General features: G+C 40.0%; 1 protein-coding gene across 1 annotated transcript in view; it reads left to right on the top strand.

Moving 5' to 3' along the window:
• The first annotated feature begins 4,917 nt into the window (after positions 1 to 4,917).
• The window catches only part of LOC149225670 (endoribonuclease YBEY, chloroplastic-like), a 32,823-nt gene continuing 20,908 nt past the window's right edge, over positions 4,918 to 16,832 (top strand). The window contains exon 1 of the mRNA XM_089377255.1: positions 4,918 to 5,379. Within this exon, the coding sequence (XP_089233381.1) occupies positions 4,945 to 5,379 (435 nt within the window). The 5' untranslated portion in view covers positions 4,918 to 4,944. The remainder of the gene's footprint in view (positions 5,380 to 16,832) is intronic.

Consider the following 16,832-nt stretch of genomic DNA (forward strand, 5'->3'; position numbering starts at 1 on the left):
TGGTGAGAAGAAACAAAAAATAATATGATTATCACAAATTTTTGATAGAAAAAATTAAATAATCATAAGTATGAAAACCTCTGATCAATGTTCAGAAGGTTCAAGAGAATATGCTTATGCTTACAACAAGATGCTGATGATTTATTGATTGAGAGGGAATTAATTAAACAGACAGTCCATTAATCCATTCTATTTATAGATTATCACTTCAGAAGCTTATAGGAATAGATTGAAACACAATTATTCCTACCTAGTTATCTCTGTAATACATAGGAATATGAAGAAAAACATAACGAGTGTTACCGGAAAAACTTACAGAAAACACAAACTATGTAAAACTGAATTCATAATCCTTTGCTTTGTATTAATGGTCCAGAAAAGCTAAGTACATCAAATGTTTACAAATGCTTCATCGAGGTGCAACCTTTCTTCAAGAGTGCAACCCTTCTTCAATGGTCAACCCATAATAACTCGTAAGGAGAGTTATTTATACAACAGTAGAACTAAGAAAATATCCTAAACTGTTTTTACAAAAATAGATTTATTCAAGGAAAAGGAAATATCTTCATGCAAGAAGATAGAGACAACTATTGAATTGTTGCTTGTTGTCCCTGTTATTTAGGTTCTATTGGCTTTGGTCTTTGATCTTTTGCCCTTTAAGCTGCTTGGCTATTTGGTCTTCACACTAGATGTCATATTTACTTATGACCTTTCATCTGATACTCTTTGACCTTGTTGACCTGTCAATAACCTTTACTGTGCTTTTTACTTTTACTGTACATTTCAAGTTTTTACTGTGTATTTCAACAGTAAATCATTTAGTTTTTACATGTCTCAGTATCAGGTAGTTGGATATTGATCATCTTTCTGTATATTTCATCTGTTTGTCTTTTAACTGTATGTCTTTATCTGCCTCCTCTGTTTAACATTTACTGTCTCTGTGTGAAGGATTTCTTCTTTGTTTTATCATTTACTGCCTTTGTAAATTGTTTCCTTCTGCTCTGTAATAAATGTCTTTTTCTTCTGAATAAAGGCTTTTGAATGGATTTCCTTGTGAATCTGGAACAAACAGGTTTTATATGATCGCCTGCAAAATACAACAATTGTTAAGAAAAACATAGGCGGACAGGGAGGTGATAATGGTTTTATTTGAGCACCTGGCAGTGTTTGGACAGTAATCGGAGGTCAAAATGGGTTGCAGAGGCTCAAGGTGGCGCAGGAAGGGTTATGCGGGTTTCACTGTGTAAATGGGAAAAAAGAGCGAAAACGAGGGTTTTGGTGTTTGAATGGGAAATGGTTAACTTTTTAAAAATTTGGTGCAGAAATTGATAAGTGAACAATGATGGTTTCGGCCTTCGCAGGGAGGCAGTTTCAGAGGCCATCGCACTGCAATTAGCCGTGTGGTGGTATTTTCTTGAGGGCACGCGAATTAACGTAGAGCAACCACGTAACCGCAAGGGGCCCGAGCAAAACCACGAATCTTGCATGCTCTCGGGCGGGTAAAGGTCGGAGATCGGGAGCGCACGATATGGATGCGCACCGTTAGATCTCGGGGTGAAAGATCTAACGGCTATCGCGCGGTGAAGTTCCATGGAGGGCACAAGCGCGAAGATTAGCGGGGCTCGTAGGATAATTACAAGTGATTTGTAATTATTTTATGAATAAGGCGGGGTTAAAGATATAATGAGCGGGTTTTAATATAGTGGCACCGAGGTTAAAAATAACGAAGGTTTATTAACCGCACCAAAGGTGGTGGGTTAAAAGGTTTTTATATCGGAAAATGGCGAATTTGCGGAGATTTGTTAAGTAATGAGGGGGGCACACAAAACTTAGGTTAAAAGGGTCTTATGGGATTTTAGGCGTTTTGTTAGGAAAAACATGAAGGGCAGAGTTTAATTAAATAAAGTGGAGGGGGAATAAAAGTTAGGATAAGGGGGGTTTTATGGGTTTTTAGGGAATTTACAAGGGGAAAGTGATTTTTTCAAAGGGGAATGGGTTTCACACTAGGGAAAAGGGGTTTTGAGTAGGGAAATGACCTTTGGAGGGTAAATTGCTAGGGAAATGTGTGAAACCAAGGGGCAAGGGTGAAAATGAAGGGAAAAGGGTATTTTCTTAAGAAATGATGGGATAATGAGGAAATTAGTAAGTATGTAGTGGGGGTGAAATGAAATGAGGGGAAGTTAATCAAATCAGCTAGTGAACATCCTTTCACTTTCATAACTGCTCCTGCACATTGAAACACATGATCAAGCATGATAAATGTGCTTATGCTTCAATCAACTTTGTACTTCTGCAACCTTTCTTCTACCTACCCTTTACTTATCCTAACATTTTTTCTTCACTTAATTGGGTGCATTTAGGCTAGCAGACCCTTTTCTTTCCTTTTTCTTTTGAAAAGCAAACTATATAATTCTAACCTTATAACATCCAAGGGCTCAGATTAAACTGATGAGCTCCTTATTATTCTCTACCTAACTACTGATCTACCAAGATTAAACAGTTTGGCTAGATCTTTATTCTCTAACTATAAACATGAAATTTAAAGCATGAACTAGTCAAGATTAAACTATTTGACTATCATGGGTTGTGGCATTTATGACAAGCTGCACACAACCATTATTTTGCATAATAAAGTAAAAAGTAGTGGCACTTGGACTTGCACACTTTCATGATCTATTTTTTGTTTTTTTGCTTTTCTCTCTAACCTAACATTTTATTTTTGCCTTCATTTTTTAGGGCATCTATTCTAACATTTTCTTTGATATGGACATATTTATCAAAATATTTCCTAAGTTTTAATTTAGTATTCTTTTTGTCCATATCCTAGCTTAACATTTTTTGAAAAATATTTTCATTTTTTGGACTAATTTATTCTAAATTAACAAAACCAAAAAATACTACAAAAGTTGGTGCTAGTAGGATTTGTTAGTGAAGATCTGGATATTCGACATCTAGGATTTAATATAAAGAGATTTTAGTAGAAAATGTGGATACGGATCCTCGTGCAACAAGTTATTTGGGATTTACGTGGAGTGCATGCGAGAATTGCCTAACCTTGCAGATAGATAAGTGTTGATGTGGAAGGAGGACATGTTATATTGGTGTGGCATAAGGGCCAAGTTATAGGATGATGTGGCATGCATATGTTGCTAACATGTCATGTCGATGTTTCACTTATCTTGGCAGGGGAGATGAAATTTGGAAATCTATAAATCCAAAGTTTTGTAAAATGAGTGACTTTTAGGCTCTTTTTTGTATATGGATGGATCTAAGTGGCAATCGAGGTAAGGGTGGTGTGGATGACAAAAAGGTTTAGATAGCAGAGATGCCGAGATTTAGAAACTTCTTAAAGGGGGATTTTTGGAATTTCTCTTATCTTAATTATTTAGAAGGTAAAGTCGTTAATTGTAGTGTGAAAAAGGAAGACCTCGTATCCAAAGGTTTTGAAAATTTTGGATGACTCCAAAAATCTTGAGATCTGGAAAATCACTAGAGGGGGGATTTTTGGAAACCCTAGAGTTAGATGTGAGTCTCAACCCAATGTGCTCCTTTGAGAATGTTGCCCCATGAATTGTCGAGACATGGGCAGGGACTACCACGTGCATATGACATGGCATTGTACAACGGGACACATTAGCAAAAAGAGTACCACAAGTATTCCACATGCCAATCAGACAGATGCTGACATGGTGCTCGTGAGGGCAAATCTTCCAATGGGCATAACTTTATGTCAAGAGCTCATATTTGGATTAAATTTATATTGTGGAAAAAAAACAACAACGATGCTCTCAGAAAGTAGTTTTAAGGTGGTTGAAGGAACAAGATTTTTGACAACCCCATCTCTACAAAGTGACCTTGGAGGTCAAGACTAAGCACCCAGTTCCATATGAAAAGCCATGAGGGGCCTGGCTAATGTTACATTATTCACACACAAAAAAAATGAGATCATTGAGGTAGCACATCATTCCACAAGTAATCAATTATTATTTTAGTAGGAGGGTCTCTACCTTTAAGGATGCTTCTATTTGCACAATGTTCATGGTATATTGGGGTTGTTTGGTGTAACATAACAAATCTTATAGATGCCACCCAAAAGAGGGAAGGGAAGGTCGAGCACACACTTCATACAAAAGAGGAATTAAATCACCACACAAACAAATATATGAGAGCATTATAGCAAATCAACAATTGTCATAGGAGGGCCACCATTTGTATAGACACTCTTATTAACATAAGAATATTGACATATTAATGCCTTTATAGTGTCTACCCCAAACTACAAAACCAATTTAAAATATGAAAAGAAAATAATTACCATCTCCAAAAAAACTGCTTATAAACATATCTTATTGTTATTAAAAAATATGCACATAAATCACACAAATATGGACAAGAATCAACTAATATATTATCAATAAATATCCACTGCTTTAAAAACAACAATATTAATGAAAAATAATACTACACATTAATTTTACAAACTAAACTTTACCATTAATATATTTCTATTCTTTTAATTATTATTATTACATTAATTTTAAATGAAAATGAAAAATCAAAACCCTACACATGTACATCGTTCATACATTACACCACACTAATCCATCCACAACCTACTTAACACTCCAATGCATATCACTTAACAAAAACCACAACATTACAATGCATATCACTTAACAAAAACCACAACATTACAGATATATATACATTTGCATATCCACCATTATATATTGTTCATACATTACAACACACTAACACATCCACAACCTACCTAACACTCCACTGCATATCACTGAACAAAATCCACAACATTACAGATATAAATCTGTATATCCACCATTATGTATTGTTCATACATTACAACACACTAACACATCCACAACCTACATAACACTCCACTACATAGAATTGAACATTTTCATTTATTTTTGTCATAGATATCTTATGATTGAGATTAATGAACTCCACCCTATTTCACCGCTCAAGCTGAAAATAATGGCAGCCCGCCGCCTCATTATACAGAGCAAACCGCCTGCATTTCTCAACAAAATGCAGTCTCTCACCTTCAATGTATTTCTCAGCTCACACCCCAGTTTGCCGTCGAAAGGAGTTTTAGGGACTGAGTTGTCCGCAGATTTCCGTAGGTTCATCCGGACTGCCTTGCCGAGGCCATCTTGCCTCCAATTGACGACAGGGGAAAATGTTTTCTCAGGCGCAAACCAGCCAGAACGACTATTTTCTGGCGCGAGGGGGTACCGAAGAACGAGGAGGAGGTATCCGGCGTTGAAGAAACCTTTGCCGGAAAAGGAAAAGGAAATGGAGATGGACTTGCAGATTGGTATCGAGGAGGAGTTGCCGGAGGATGACGAGAACGTTTTGGTATGTAAGATGTTCACGTTGATTTGTAAATGTTGCACATGTTCGGTTTAGTATAATGTTTATATTCCTGCTTTCTTCATTCGCCTTCTTGCTTTCTTTTTCTTTTTCTAATGCTTTAGAAGTAGGGTTGGAACCTGTGGGTGGTGTCATTGAGGCATGCAATGATTGGCGAGCATTTTCATGAAAATCAATTTAAGGACGAGGGCCTTATATGAGCTCATGACCTGCACCTTATCTGAGCTGTAGGCTTGAATAACTATGTGGAAGCAGGATATTTTTAATTTACGAGGCAAGGAATGTCTCTTGCAAGAGCGGAACGAAATTTGGTATAATAACATATTATTTTACTAGAAACGAGTTCAAAACAGAGACAAAAATGGAACAAGAGACGAGGACTAGAGGGTTTCCGGGTAGTAACCATAGTTACTATATGTGAATTTTAATTCGGATTCGATACATTAGGCCGTATACACCTCACTTATGCGAAAAAACATAGAAATTGTTCAATTTCTTAGAAAATATGGTGCATCTTCTCGAAATGACACCGTGGTAAAGTATTGTCCCTAACACAACCTTGACATCAATTATTGCAGCTTGTATTTGCAAATGCCTATGATAGTTTGTGTGTTGCAGTGTTATTATTATTAATTTTAAATTTGTTTATGGAGCAAATTTGATGTTAGATCCTTTTTGATGCCAAAGGGACCAAGTTGTGATCAGATTTTGTAGGAAAACTTAGCATTTCATTTCCAACTTCAGATCATCGTGCCAAACCAGTACATTTCGGCATTCGAGGCATATTTCTCCAGCAGACTTAAAGGCATTCTTTCATCCTGTTTTTGACATCTTGGACAGTGTTTTGACACTCATTCTGAGCTTTTGAGGTAGCGACAGTAGCAGCAGGATACCCTGATTTTTCCAGATTTATATAATCATTTCCCGTAGTGTTTTGGCACATCTTTCAAGCCCAAATTCGTCCCAGACTTGCTGTTTGGACAAAAGGAAAAGGCATCTACAACAACATTTGGGCACACTTTTTGGCATCTGGTGTAGATTTTGAAGAGTATATGAAAGACAGGAGCGCACACCAGTAGATCACCTCCATGCACATAGAGAGGGTGCTGTTAGGAGATATCTCCAGTCTGTTTAGTGAACTGTTTCAGACATTCATTACCAGCGGAGAGAGTGCAGCCCTAGGAGGTCATTTTTTATCCTGATTTGTCATCACATTTTTCAGACGTCTGACAGTTTTTTGTTACACATAATAGCAGCATTGAGGGTGAGTTGGGGGTAGTTACATTGGCAGACCTGTAAGTCTTTGTTTCAGCAGTTACAGATTGTAATGGTGTGCCCTACTAGTATTTTCTCAGCACTATTCATGAGTTACTCTAACACTGAAGGATGGCACACTTCCCAAGGAGGTTGGTCCCACGTTTATGGATTATATATTGTAAGAGCTACACTTCCCTAGGAAGGCACAATTCACTAGTAGCACCCTCTTTTGCTATTCTTATCCTTTTCCATGGCTTATGATTGATTGTAATTCTTCCTTCTCATTTTTCTATAAGAACAAAGGAGAATGATAGTTTTGGGCATCAAGTGTCATTGAGTCATTTTTATTTACTTCACCTCTATTTCGTTCTTCTAAGACGTTTTGAGGAGTTAGCAGCTGGTATATAGAAATGATATTGTGAGAATGTGGAGAGCTGATATCAGAGTTCTGTCATTGTTGGAAATAAATTTGATACTGGTAATGTTGGGATTTTCTCTTTGGTTATCAAGTTCGCTGTTTTTCTGGAGTGTGTGTCTTTGTGATAATGTTTGAACTAGTTACTTTTCATTGTGATATCCATTATCTGCATGAGTCTGTTACAGATTTCTTTCTCTTTCCTCCATCGCCCAGTTGATCAAGGCACTGGGCAGCCTTGGGAAGCATATACTGTTGTCACAAATCTTTAAACCACATTTTCTAATTGTTTTTGACTGCAGATCTGCAATTGATCATCACAGATTTGAACTCTTTTGCAGCAGATTTACACCAGTCCTTGGTTTTTTGGTCCATCTAAGTCTTCATCTGCACTCCAATTCACAGATCTTCAGACTTAAATGCCTATTTCCACATGTATCATTGAACTCTTTTGAGATTTAATGGGCTTATTTCTGGTTTAGTTTACATGTTCTAACCTTGGATTTCATTAGGGATACCCCACTTGTGGCTGGGATGCGCCCACTAGAAGTGCGAGGAACTGATGAAAGTGACAGTGTGATTTTGTTATCTGAATGCTACACCTGAAGTCCCTTGTGAATTTGTGGCAGATTACAAGGACAAATTCAAGGGCTAACAAGTATCAAAGAAGAACTATGAATTTTTAGTTGGAATGCCTTTTTTCTGCCCTGCAAGAGTTACCATATTAATTGTACGAATTAGGGGAAATTTAGCCAAAACAAATTCATAGCCAAATTTTTATATGGAAAAGCCTGGTTTCTGAATTCTACTCCTATGCTATGGTAATGACCAGTCTGACATCATGTATGATATGTACATAGGAGATAATTTAGTTAATCCAAGTATAGTCAATGTAGAATTTCTTTGAAATTCTGCAACTGCTATGAAGAACAATCTGAAACAGCTTCGATTCACCAAAACAAAAAGTTTCTCTACTTTAAATTTTCAGTGGAATAGAACAGAATTAAAAACACAGTCACACAAAACTAAACACACTTATTTTTCTTAAGAAACTCAACTTCTGTAGAATATCATTGATAGAATTTCAGCAACTAATATCTTACAAAACACACTTGTTCTCCCTGCTTAGACTAAACTTGAAATGCCCTGCACATAACCCTGATCCAGCTCCTCTTTCCTTGTGCTATTTCTCCCTACTTCCTAGCGCTGGAAATCTCCTATTTCCTAGCGCAGAATTGGCTCCTATCTTTTCGGAATTTCTCCTAAATCCTAGCGCAAAGCAGCATGGAAAATTCTCTCCTGTAATCTGTGTACAGGCTCCTCCTTAACACGTTCTCCTAGCAACAAGCTCTCTCACACACACAACCTTGTGCATACAAGAATGAATAAGTTTGTGCCTTCGTCCTTCCTTTATAGGCTCGATCCTTGCTATATTTGGTAAATACAAATTTTGAACTCGAGTGGTTGATGACAAATTAACTAAGTCGAACTGCTTGTCTAACTCGTCTTTTCCTCAATCAAAGACTGAAGCTCCAATTCGTTTCATCTAAATTTATAACTGCCACTTATTCCTGTAGCCAAACTGAAGAAGGTCCACTTAACTGGTCCTCCGACACTATGCATGGATTTGTGAACTTATTCACGCAAATTGGAAGCTAAGCTCACCATCTCCATGATTTGCTCCATGGTCAAAGGAAGACTGATCGTGGTCTTTCTCTGTCTAAGCCACAAACACAGAGAAGACCTTGCTCGCTACACTTTCAACACTCCCCCTTAGTGATGGAGGTGCTTCTGGAAGAACCTCATCCACTTGGATCTATCTCCAACACTACCACGTTCTCTACTGTTGCAGCTTCTCCCTCTGAACTAGAAGACTTCCCTGCTCTCTTTTGCGGAATCTGATTTGAAGACCTGTTCTTTCCAACCATGCTCTGCTAGTCTATCACCTTAGTCATAAGTGCCATGTACCCCGTGTACCTCTGTGGCTACTTCCTCCGGTTGAAGGTAGTACTGGGAGGTCCAACTCTCTTATGATCCTCCCTAAACAACTCTTCTTCCCACTTGGCTGAAACTCTCCCTATACTGGGAGTCATTGATTGTGTGGTTGCCTCCACTCGCCTTGGGCTATGCTCCTCATCATCTTAGTGGTCGACCCAACTGCCAACTAGCCGAGGCTCAAACTGAGATATTGACTAAGGCTCCATCTTGAAAGCTCTATCTTGCTCTCGCTCAAACATCACTTCTCTACTCTGAGAACTTCCTGCCTTGCTGCTCAAGACTGTGCTTGTCTCTATTTGGAACTTGTAGAGATTCGTCATCCTCACACCTATCCGCTTCTTACATCCAGAAGCTAAGTGCTGGAGGTAAGCCTTTGTTGAGATTTGTAGCTTGGGAACCCTAGGCTAGTGGGTTTTGGAGGAATTGACACACAAGAGTGACTTGTGGGCTTAGAACCCAAGCCTATGGGCTTTGCACCCAAGCACGTGGGTGTGAAACCGTGATGAGAATTTGACATGTGATTAATGGAGATGATAGAGGACCTCGAGAGGAACCGGAGGCAACAAAAATCATTGAAATCTGAGTTGTATAAATAAAGATATTAATCTTTGAAGTTAAGGGTGGGCCAATTGTCTAAAGAAGTCAAGTTGGCCTTGACATGAGGTGGCCCTTTGTTGGGCTAGACGTTGCCCTAGAAGAAGATATAAATAGAGGACTTGTGTGAGGCTATTTGAGACAATCCAAGTGTGAAAACATCACAAGAAGATCTCTATTTTGGCCGCAGGCATAGAAGGACCCAGTGAAGATGAAAGGAGGCATAGTTTGTGCCTTCTTCTAGACTGTTTGGGGACCGAGCTCTTGCAGGAGGCTGAAGTTTGAAGTGTAAATTCTTGGCAGATCATCATGCATCTCTTCTCTTTTTAGGGCCGAGTTTCTTTATTCTGATTGCATTTGGGAAGGCAGGCTATTTAGGGCGGTCGAGTAGCCTACTAGGTTCCCTAAACGAGGCTGCATCTATCTCTAGCAAAAGTGCAGTAAGGGAGATCTGAAGAAGGGTTATGATGCAGGTCCAATATGCCCTTGATAGGGCCGAGAAGAGCAGACACCTGGACGAAGTTTTGTAAGGAGATCTGGCAGGTTTGTGCAAGATTAGAGCGCTGTTCTGTATCACTATTTAGGGCACAATTTCTTGAAGTTGAGCGTAGGTGTATGGCTGATCTGTTTAAGGGAGCTGAGAGTCCTAGAGAGCCTTAAACTCTAGGCCGCATTCACTAAGAAGGATAGCACAGTTGTGAGAAGGAGAACACAAAATTTGGAAGTTGTTTAAATGGTCTGAAGTAACCCAAACTAGTGATCAGATTGCACATCAGCCAATGATAAGAGTGACAACAAAACTAGGTATGGCTTGTCTCCTTGTTGTGATGTTTTGCTAGAGGATGTAGGTGTCCAGTTGGACAGTTTTGAGGACATCCTACGAGCAGTCACATCAGCAGTTGCATGTATTTCAAGAGGAGCAACAGATGGTTGTAGGACAGTTTGGTCACCCTCTTGAGTTGACGAGATTTGCTAGGACGGTGTTAGTTTTTGTAGCATCATATGTATTCTAGCCACAAAAATTTGTGGAGAGGCTAGAATACATGAGATCTCAAAAACCCAGAAATTGTTTTTGAAAAATTCCATCTAGAAATGATTTACTTAGATAAATATTTCCTAAGTCCAAACTTAGGGAATATGACTAATTAATCAGAATTAATTAAGTTATGGTGTAAATCTTCTAAAAACTCACACGGATCGACTTCAAGTTAATCCTAGCCATCGATTAAGATCTAATCTTGGTCGTTGAAGTCTCAATAGAGGATTATAAGAAGAAGTCGATGGGGCTTGGAGAAATCACTTGTGTAGTTCGATTTCATGAGCAGATTGATTTCCTGAGTAGCAACATTCAGTTGCTGGAGAGAGAGCCAGAGAAATCGAAGCAGTGAGAGAGGGGGAGGGATAGTGAAGTCGGAGGAAAATTTCTAGATCTGGTGAGTGCATTTTCAGAGAGGCAGAAGAGCCACAGAGAGGCTGACGTTGGGGCAACGCAGTAGCCTCTAGAGGCAAAGTTGATTTGCTGGGAGAGATTGACGTTTTCAGTTCCAGAGGTCAGGAAGGAGTCCTAGGGTGCCAGAGAAGTGTCTTTTTGATTAGCAGAAGGCAGAATGACTTCATCAAAGTCCAGTCCGAGGCTAGACGTTTAGCCAGCTACGCAGAGGCTTAGAGGGCCGAAATTCTGAAGGCAAGTTGTGTTGGGAGATTGCCTGTGGGGTGAGGAAAATTCCTCTCCAAATTTTTGCCAGTATTTCTATGTAGGATTGCCAGTTTTGGCATCCAGTTGTACTCAGATTATTTCACTGCTGCAGAATAATAAAACACTCAGCTGCTACACCGATTTTCCCGAGTTGGGTTTTTCTAGGGACATTGGTCCAAAAATAACTGTGTTATTTTATGTGTGTGTGCTAGTATTTCTTCCGCAGTTTATTTGTGTAGGTTGCAGTGTGATTGATTTAGTATTTGTTGTATAACACAATAATTAAATTGTTAAAATTAATTTAACAATTAGGAGAATTATTTCCAGACGCTGCAATAGGAATCAGGTGATCGATTTCTCACATGGTATCAGAGGACAGATGATTAGCTGAAGTGCTCATTAGCGAAGTGGGAGTTTCGCTGTTCGTTGAGTGGGCAACAAATTGAAACCCCAGAGGCAACATAGTCACCTTGGCCAAGAGGTCGAATTCTCGAGGAGAAATCGATTTTTCTGAGAGAGGGACAGAAAAATTCGATCTCTCCAGATTGAGGGTTTGCAGAGGTAGAGGGAGAAACCAATATTTTTTGCAAAGCAGATCTCCAGTTGGATGCAGTAGTTTTGCAGCAGTTTGCTAGAGCAAAACTAGCATCAGGAGGAAGAAGAGCATACATTGAGGAAATTTTTTTCTCAGGGAACTTCTAGTCTCAAGAAGTTCGAATTCCCTTACAGATCAACAGTCGTGAGCAGTTTTTTCTCACTTCAGAAGGGAGTGCGAATAGCCTAGCAGCAGTTGAGTAGAAGGGAAGAGGAGATTTTCGACATCATCAACGACAACTGATTAGCAAGTAGCGGCCAAGTAACAACAATTAAGTGACGACTGAGTAGTAGTAGCGATCTAGTAACAACAACTGAGTGACGATCGAGTAGCAGTAGCGGTCGACTAGTAGCAGTGACCGAGTAACAACAATTAAGTGACGATCGAGTAGCAGTAGCGGTCGATTAGCAGCAGTGACCGAGTAACAACAATGACAGAGTAACAATATTTGAGTGCGGATCGAGTAGCAGCAGTGGCTGAGTAACAACAACTGAGCGACGACTGAGTAGCAGCAGCCGTGCAGAGGGAAAGAGGGAGATTCCTGTTTATTTTCTAGTTTTTGAGTTTCGCAGATTTTGCAGCTTTGTAGAGATGGCCATACGAGATTGCCAGAGGAGGCTGTGTGAGTTAGCCAGAATGCAGATCTGGGCAACAGATCGACTTCCAGTTGCCAGAGACAGGTACCAGAGGAAGTACGAGTTGTCTAGTGCAGGTTGTAAAGCGAAGAAAGGTCCCAATAAGGGACAAGGCTCAAAAGGAGATAGTGAGGCACCAGATCCAGGAGGAGTATGAGACTCCAATGTGCTAGATTGGGCAGGATTCTTTCAATGCCTTGCTAGGGGGCCCACAGTTTTTTGTAGCAAGATGGATCAGTGGTGGTAGATGCAGTCAGATGTTAGAGTGACAAATGCAGAGTCTAGTTGCAGTCAGATGCTGGGCAACGTAGTGCAGAGTTGGCAGCAGTGCAAAATCAGCAGTAGCGCAGATACTAGCAGCAGTCAGAGACTTGGGTGACAGGTGTATCATATTGATCACAGTTGATTCAGTATTTAGGATACTTTTCAGTTGTAGATGTTGTAGTTGCAACAATAACAGATGGAGAGAGTTGCAGTGTAGATGGAGTGTTGGCAACAATTTAGTAGAGTCAATAACAACACAGATGCAACACATATCAGAGTTGCGCAGTAGTTGGTGGGCAGCAACAGCCAGACATCAACAACATGACAGGAGATGATGTAGAGACAGGGTGTTGCTACAAGGGGCAACAACACTAGAACACATTCCTCGCTAAGAGGGAGTGTTAGTTTTTGTAGCATCAGATGTGTTCTAGCCACAAAATTTTGTGGAGAGGCTAGAATACATGAGATCTCAAAAACCCAAAAATCGTTTCTGAAAATTCCACCTAGAAATGACTTAATTAGATTATTAGTCGTTTTTTAAATATTTCCTAAGTTTAAACTTAGAGAATATGACTAATTAATCTAAATTAATTAAGTTATGGTGTGAATCTTCTAGAAGAAACTCACACAGATCGACTTCAAGTTAATCCTAGCCATCGATTAAGATCTAATCTTGGCCGTTGAAGTCTCAACAGAGGGTTATAAGAAGAAGTTGATGGGGCTTGGAGAAATCACTTGTGTAGTTCGATTTCCTGAGTAGCAACATTCAGTTGCCGGAGAGAGAGCTAGAGAAATCAAAGCAGTGAGAGAAGAGTAGGGACAACGAAGTCAGAGGAAGATTTCCAGATCCGATGAGTGCATTTTCAAAGAGGCAGAAGAGCCACAGAGTGGCTGACGTTGGGGCAATGCTGTAGCCTCTAGAGGCAAAGTCAATTTGTTGGGAGAGATTGATGTTTTCAGTTCTAGAGGCCGGGAAGGAGTCCTAAAGTGTCGGAGAAGCGTCTTTCTAATTAGCAGAAGGTAGAACGACTTCAACAGAGTCCAGTTCGAGGCTAGACATCCAGCCAACTATGCGGAGCAGCGTAGAGGCTGACGCAGAGGCTCAAAGGGCCAAAATTCTGAAGGCAAGTTGTGCCGGGAGATCGCATGTGGGGTGAGGAAACTTCCTCTCCAGATTTTTGCTAGTATTTCTCTGTAGGATTGCCAGTTTCGACATCCAGTTGTACTCTGATAATTTCACTGTTACATAATAATAAAACCCTCAGCTGCTGCACCAGTTTTCCCGAGTTGTGTTTTTTCCGGGGACATTGGTCCAAAAATATCTGTTTTATTTTCCGTGTGTGCTAGTATTTCTTCCTGTATTTATTTCTTCTACAGTTTATTTTTGTAGGTTGCAATGATTGATTCAATATTTGTTGTAGCACACAATAAATAAATTGTTAAAATTAATTTAACAATTAGGAGAACTATTTCCAGTTGTTGCAGTAGGAATCGGGTGACCGATTTCTCACAGATGGTGTCCTAGAAGAGGACAGTTCGTGAAGTCTGCTAGTAGCCAAGAGGAAGGGTTATCCTAGTGGTTGGATGCTCTAACCAATGAGAAAATGCTACAACTTGTATGGAAGCTCCTGGTCTGATGTAGGGCAGTGTGAGAGTGGACCAAGCGTGGGCCTAAAAGAGGCAAAGCTGGAGGAGCCTAAAGAACAACTTGAGAGGATTGTAGAGGCTTGCTTCAAGACCGAAGAAACAAGTCTCTTGATGGACTAAGAGATTGTTATATGTGGCAGAAAGGGGAGCTCATAGGTCTAATCAGCCAAAAGCAGTTTGAGTAGCCCTAGACCTGCCTTTTGGAGAAGGACCTTTACAACAGAAGAAGGGTAGTCATCCTAGCCCGTGTTCATTGTGGGAGAAGGACATCTTGCTGTGATATGTGGCAGCCCTCCGTGCCCTATGTTAGTCTTCATTGGAGCAACGCAGGAAGACTATAATGGGCTGAAGTCCCAAAAGAGCTGAGGAGCTGTAGTGGGTAAACGAGAGTTGTTCACAAACGGAGTTGTGAACAACTTGATAGGAGTGTCAATGTGTTGATGCGTTGAAGGACGAATGATCAACGAGAGAGCAAATTGGAGCCGAGATTCAGTGGCCAGATGGACTTGGTGCATTGATAGAGGCAGGTGCAGTTTGGGAGTTGAAGGACTGGGTAGATGTGTATAGGGTATGACCAAGACAGTTTTGATGAGCTCTACGTCAGCTAGATAGTCAGAGTACTTTGTTCAGGGTAGATTGGTTGTCGAAGTGATCGACACCAAACCCTAGTTGTATATCTTTGTATAAGTGGATGAGGGCCATTATCCCTGGTACGAAAGCCCTAGATTATTGTATTATCAATATGATTATTATAACAAAGTTGGGTTGTTATATAAATTTTAAAAAAGATGTGTATATCTTTAGCAGATTTACTGTTGTATATTGCTCTGCTGTGCAAAGTAGTTTGTTGTGATATTTGGATTGGTAGTGTCAGTGATTCTAAGACCCTAATCGAGGTTTAAAAACAACATGGTATCAAAGCCAGGTTTGAAGTGCCAGTGAATCAGAGTGTGCACAATGAAGCAACTTAGAGAGAGTTGTGGGTGTCTAGATCACAGAGCAGAGGGTTCAATTGAAGACATGGAGATGTGGTCTCTGTTAGTTTTTGGTAGCATCAAATGTGCTCTAGCCATGAAAATTGGTGGAGAGGCTAAGGCACATGAGTTCTAAAGAACCCATAAATTGTTTGTTGAAATTCCACCTGGATTGTATTTTATTAAAACAATTAATATTTTTAATGGGGTTCCTAAGTCTAAACTTAGGAAAATTAAAGTATTAATGGGTATTAATCAAAATATGGGTGAGAATGTTCTAGAAAGCAGATCAAGTCAAGTTTTAATCTTAGCCGTTGATTAGAGACTTAATCTCGGCCGTTGAAGTCTCAACGAGAAAAGTATAAGAAGGAGGCTTGGGGTTCATTTAGAGACACACACGGAGAGAACGAATTGATTTGGAGTTCGATTTTTGGGGCTAGGAAGCTGAGAAATTCGAACTGAGTGATCATTTTGCAGCAGAGGGGCAGGGATAGTTCGGGAATATTTGGCAGAGAGGTGGTGAGCCACTAGTGGACGCAGTGCAACATCTAGAGGGACTATCGCTGGGCCAGTCTGGGCCCACGTAGTCTTGACGCAGAGCCAGAAGGGCCAACGCAGAAGTGAGGCTGCCCTCACGCAGAAAGCCGGAAACTGCTGGGGAACTGTTGGAACAACCTAGAGAGGTTGACGTAGAAGTTCCAGGAGGAAAAAGAGACAACACAAAGCTCACGCAGAGCCTGTAAGGCTGACGCAGGGCCAACGCGAAGATAGCCGAGGTTAGCCAGTTTTGCTGGCGGATCAGCCGAAATCTGCCAGGTCAAGTGAGGTAATCTCACCCAGTTTTCCGCCATTATATTTTTTCTCTGTCACTGGATTGTTGAGAGGGAAACCAACATTGTATTCAGAACTACTGCTTAATAATATAAAACCCTTAGAGCTGCTGCACTGACTTTCCCACATTGGTTTTTTCCGGGGACTATTTTGTCCAAAAAGTAACTGTGTCCTATGTATCTTGTTCTTTGCTCAATTTCTTGTTTCATGTAATCAAATTTAATTGGTGTAGGCTGCAAAAGTAATTTACTTCAGTGTTATTCAAAAAACAACTTGATAATGTATATTAAAATCAAGTAGGAGAAGTAAATTTAGTTTTCCTACAGTAGGGGTTCCTTGAAAGTATAGGAATTTTCACATGGTATCAAAGCATTGATTTTGACATAGGAAGAGCAGATTCAACGCTAAGCAGAGAGGCCAATAACTGCATTTGGCAGCAATTCAAATCCCCTTGTAGGGATTGCGCAGTCCTTGTCGGGAAAGCAGAGATTCCAAGGAAATCTCTCTCCGAGAGAGTCGACAGAGGTACGAT

The sequence above is a fragment of the Pinus tabuliformis genome, chromosome J (genome assembly GCF_031772625.1).
Source record: "Pinus tabuliformis cultivar Carrire ecotype Pingquan chromosome J, CPIR1, whole genome shotgun sequence".
Lineage (NCBI taxonomy): Eukaryota > Viridiplantae > Streptophyta > Pinopsida > Pinales > Pinaceae > Pinus > Pinus tabuliformis.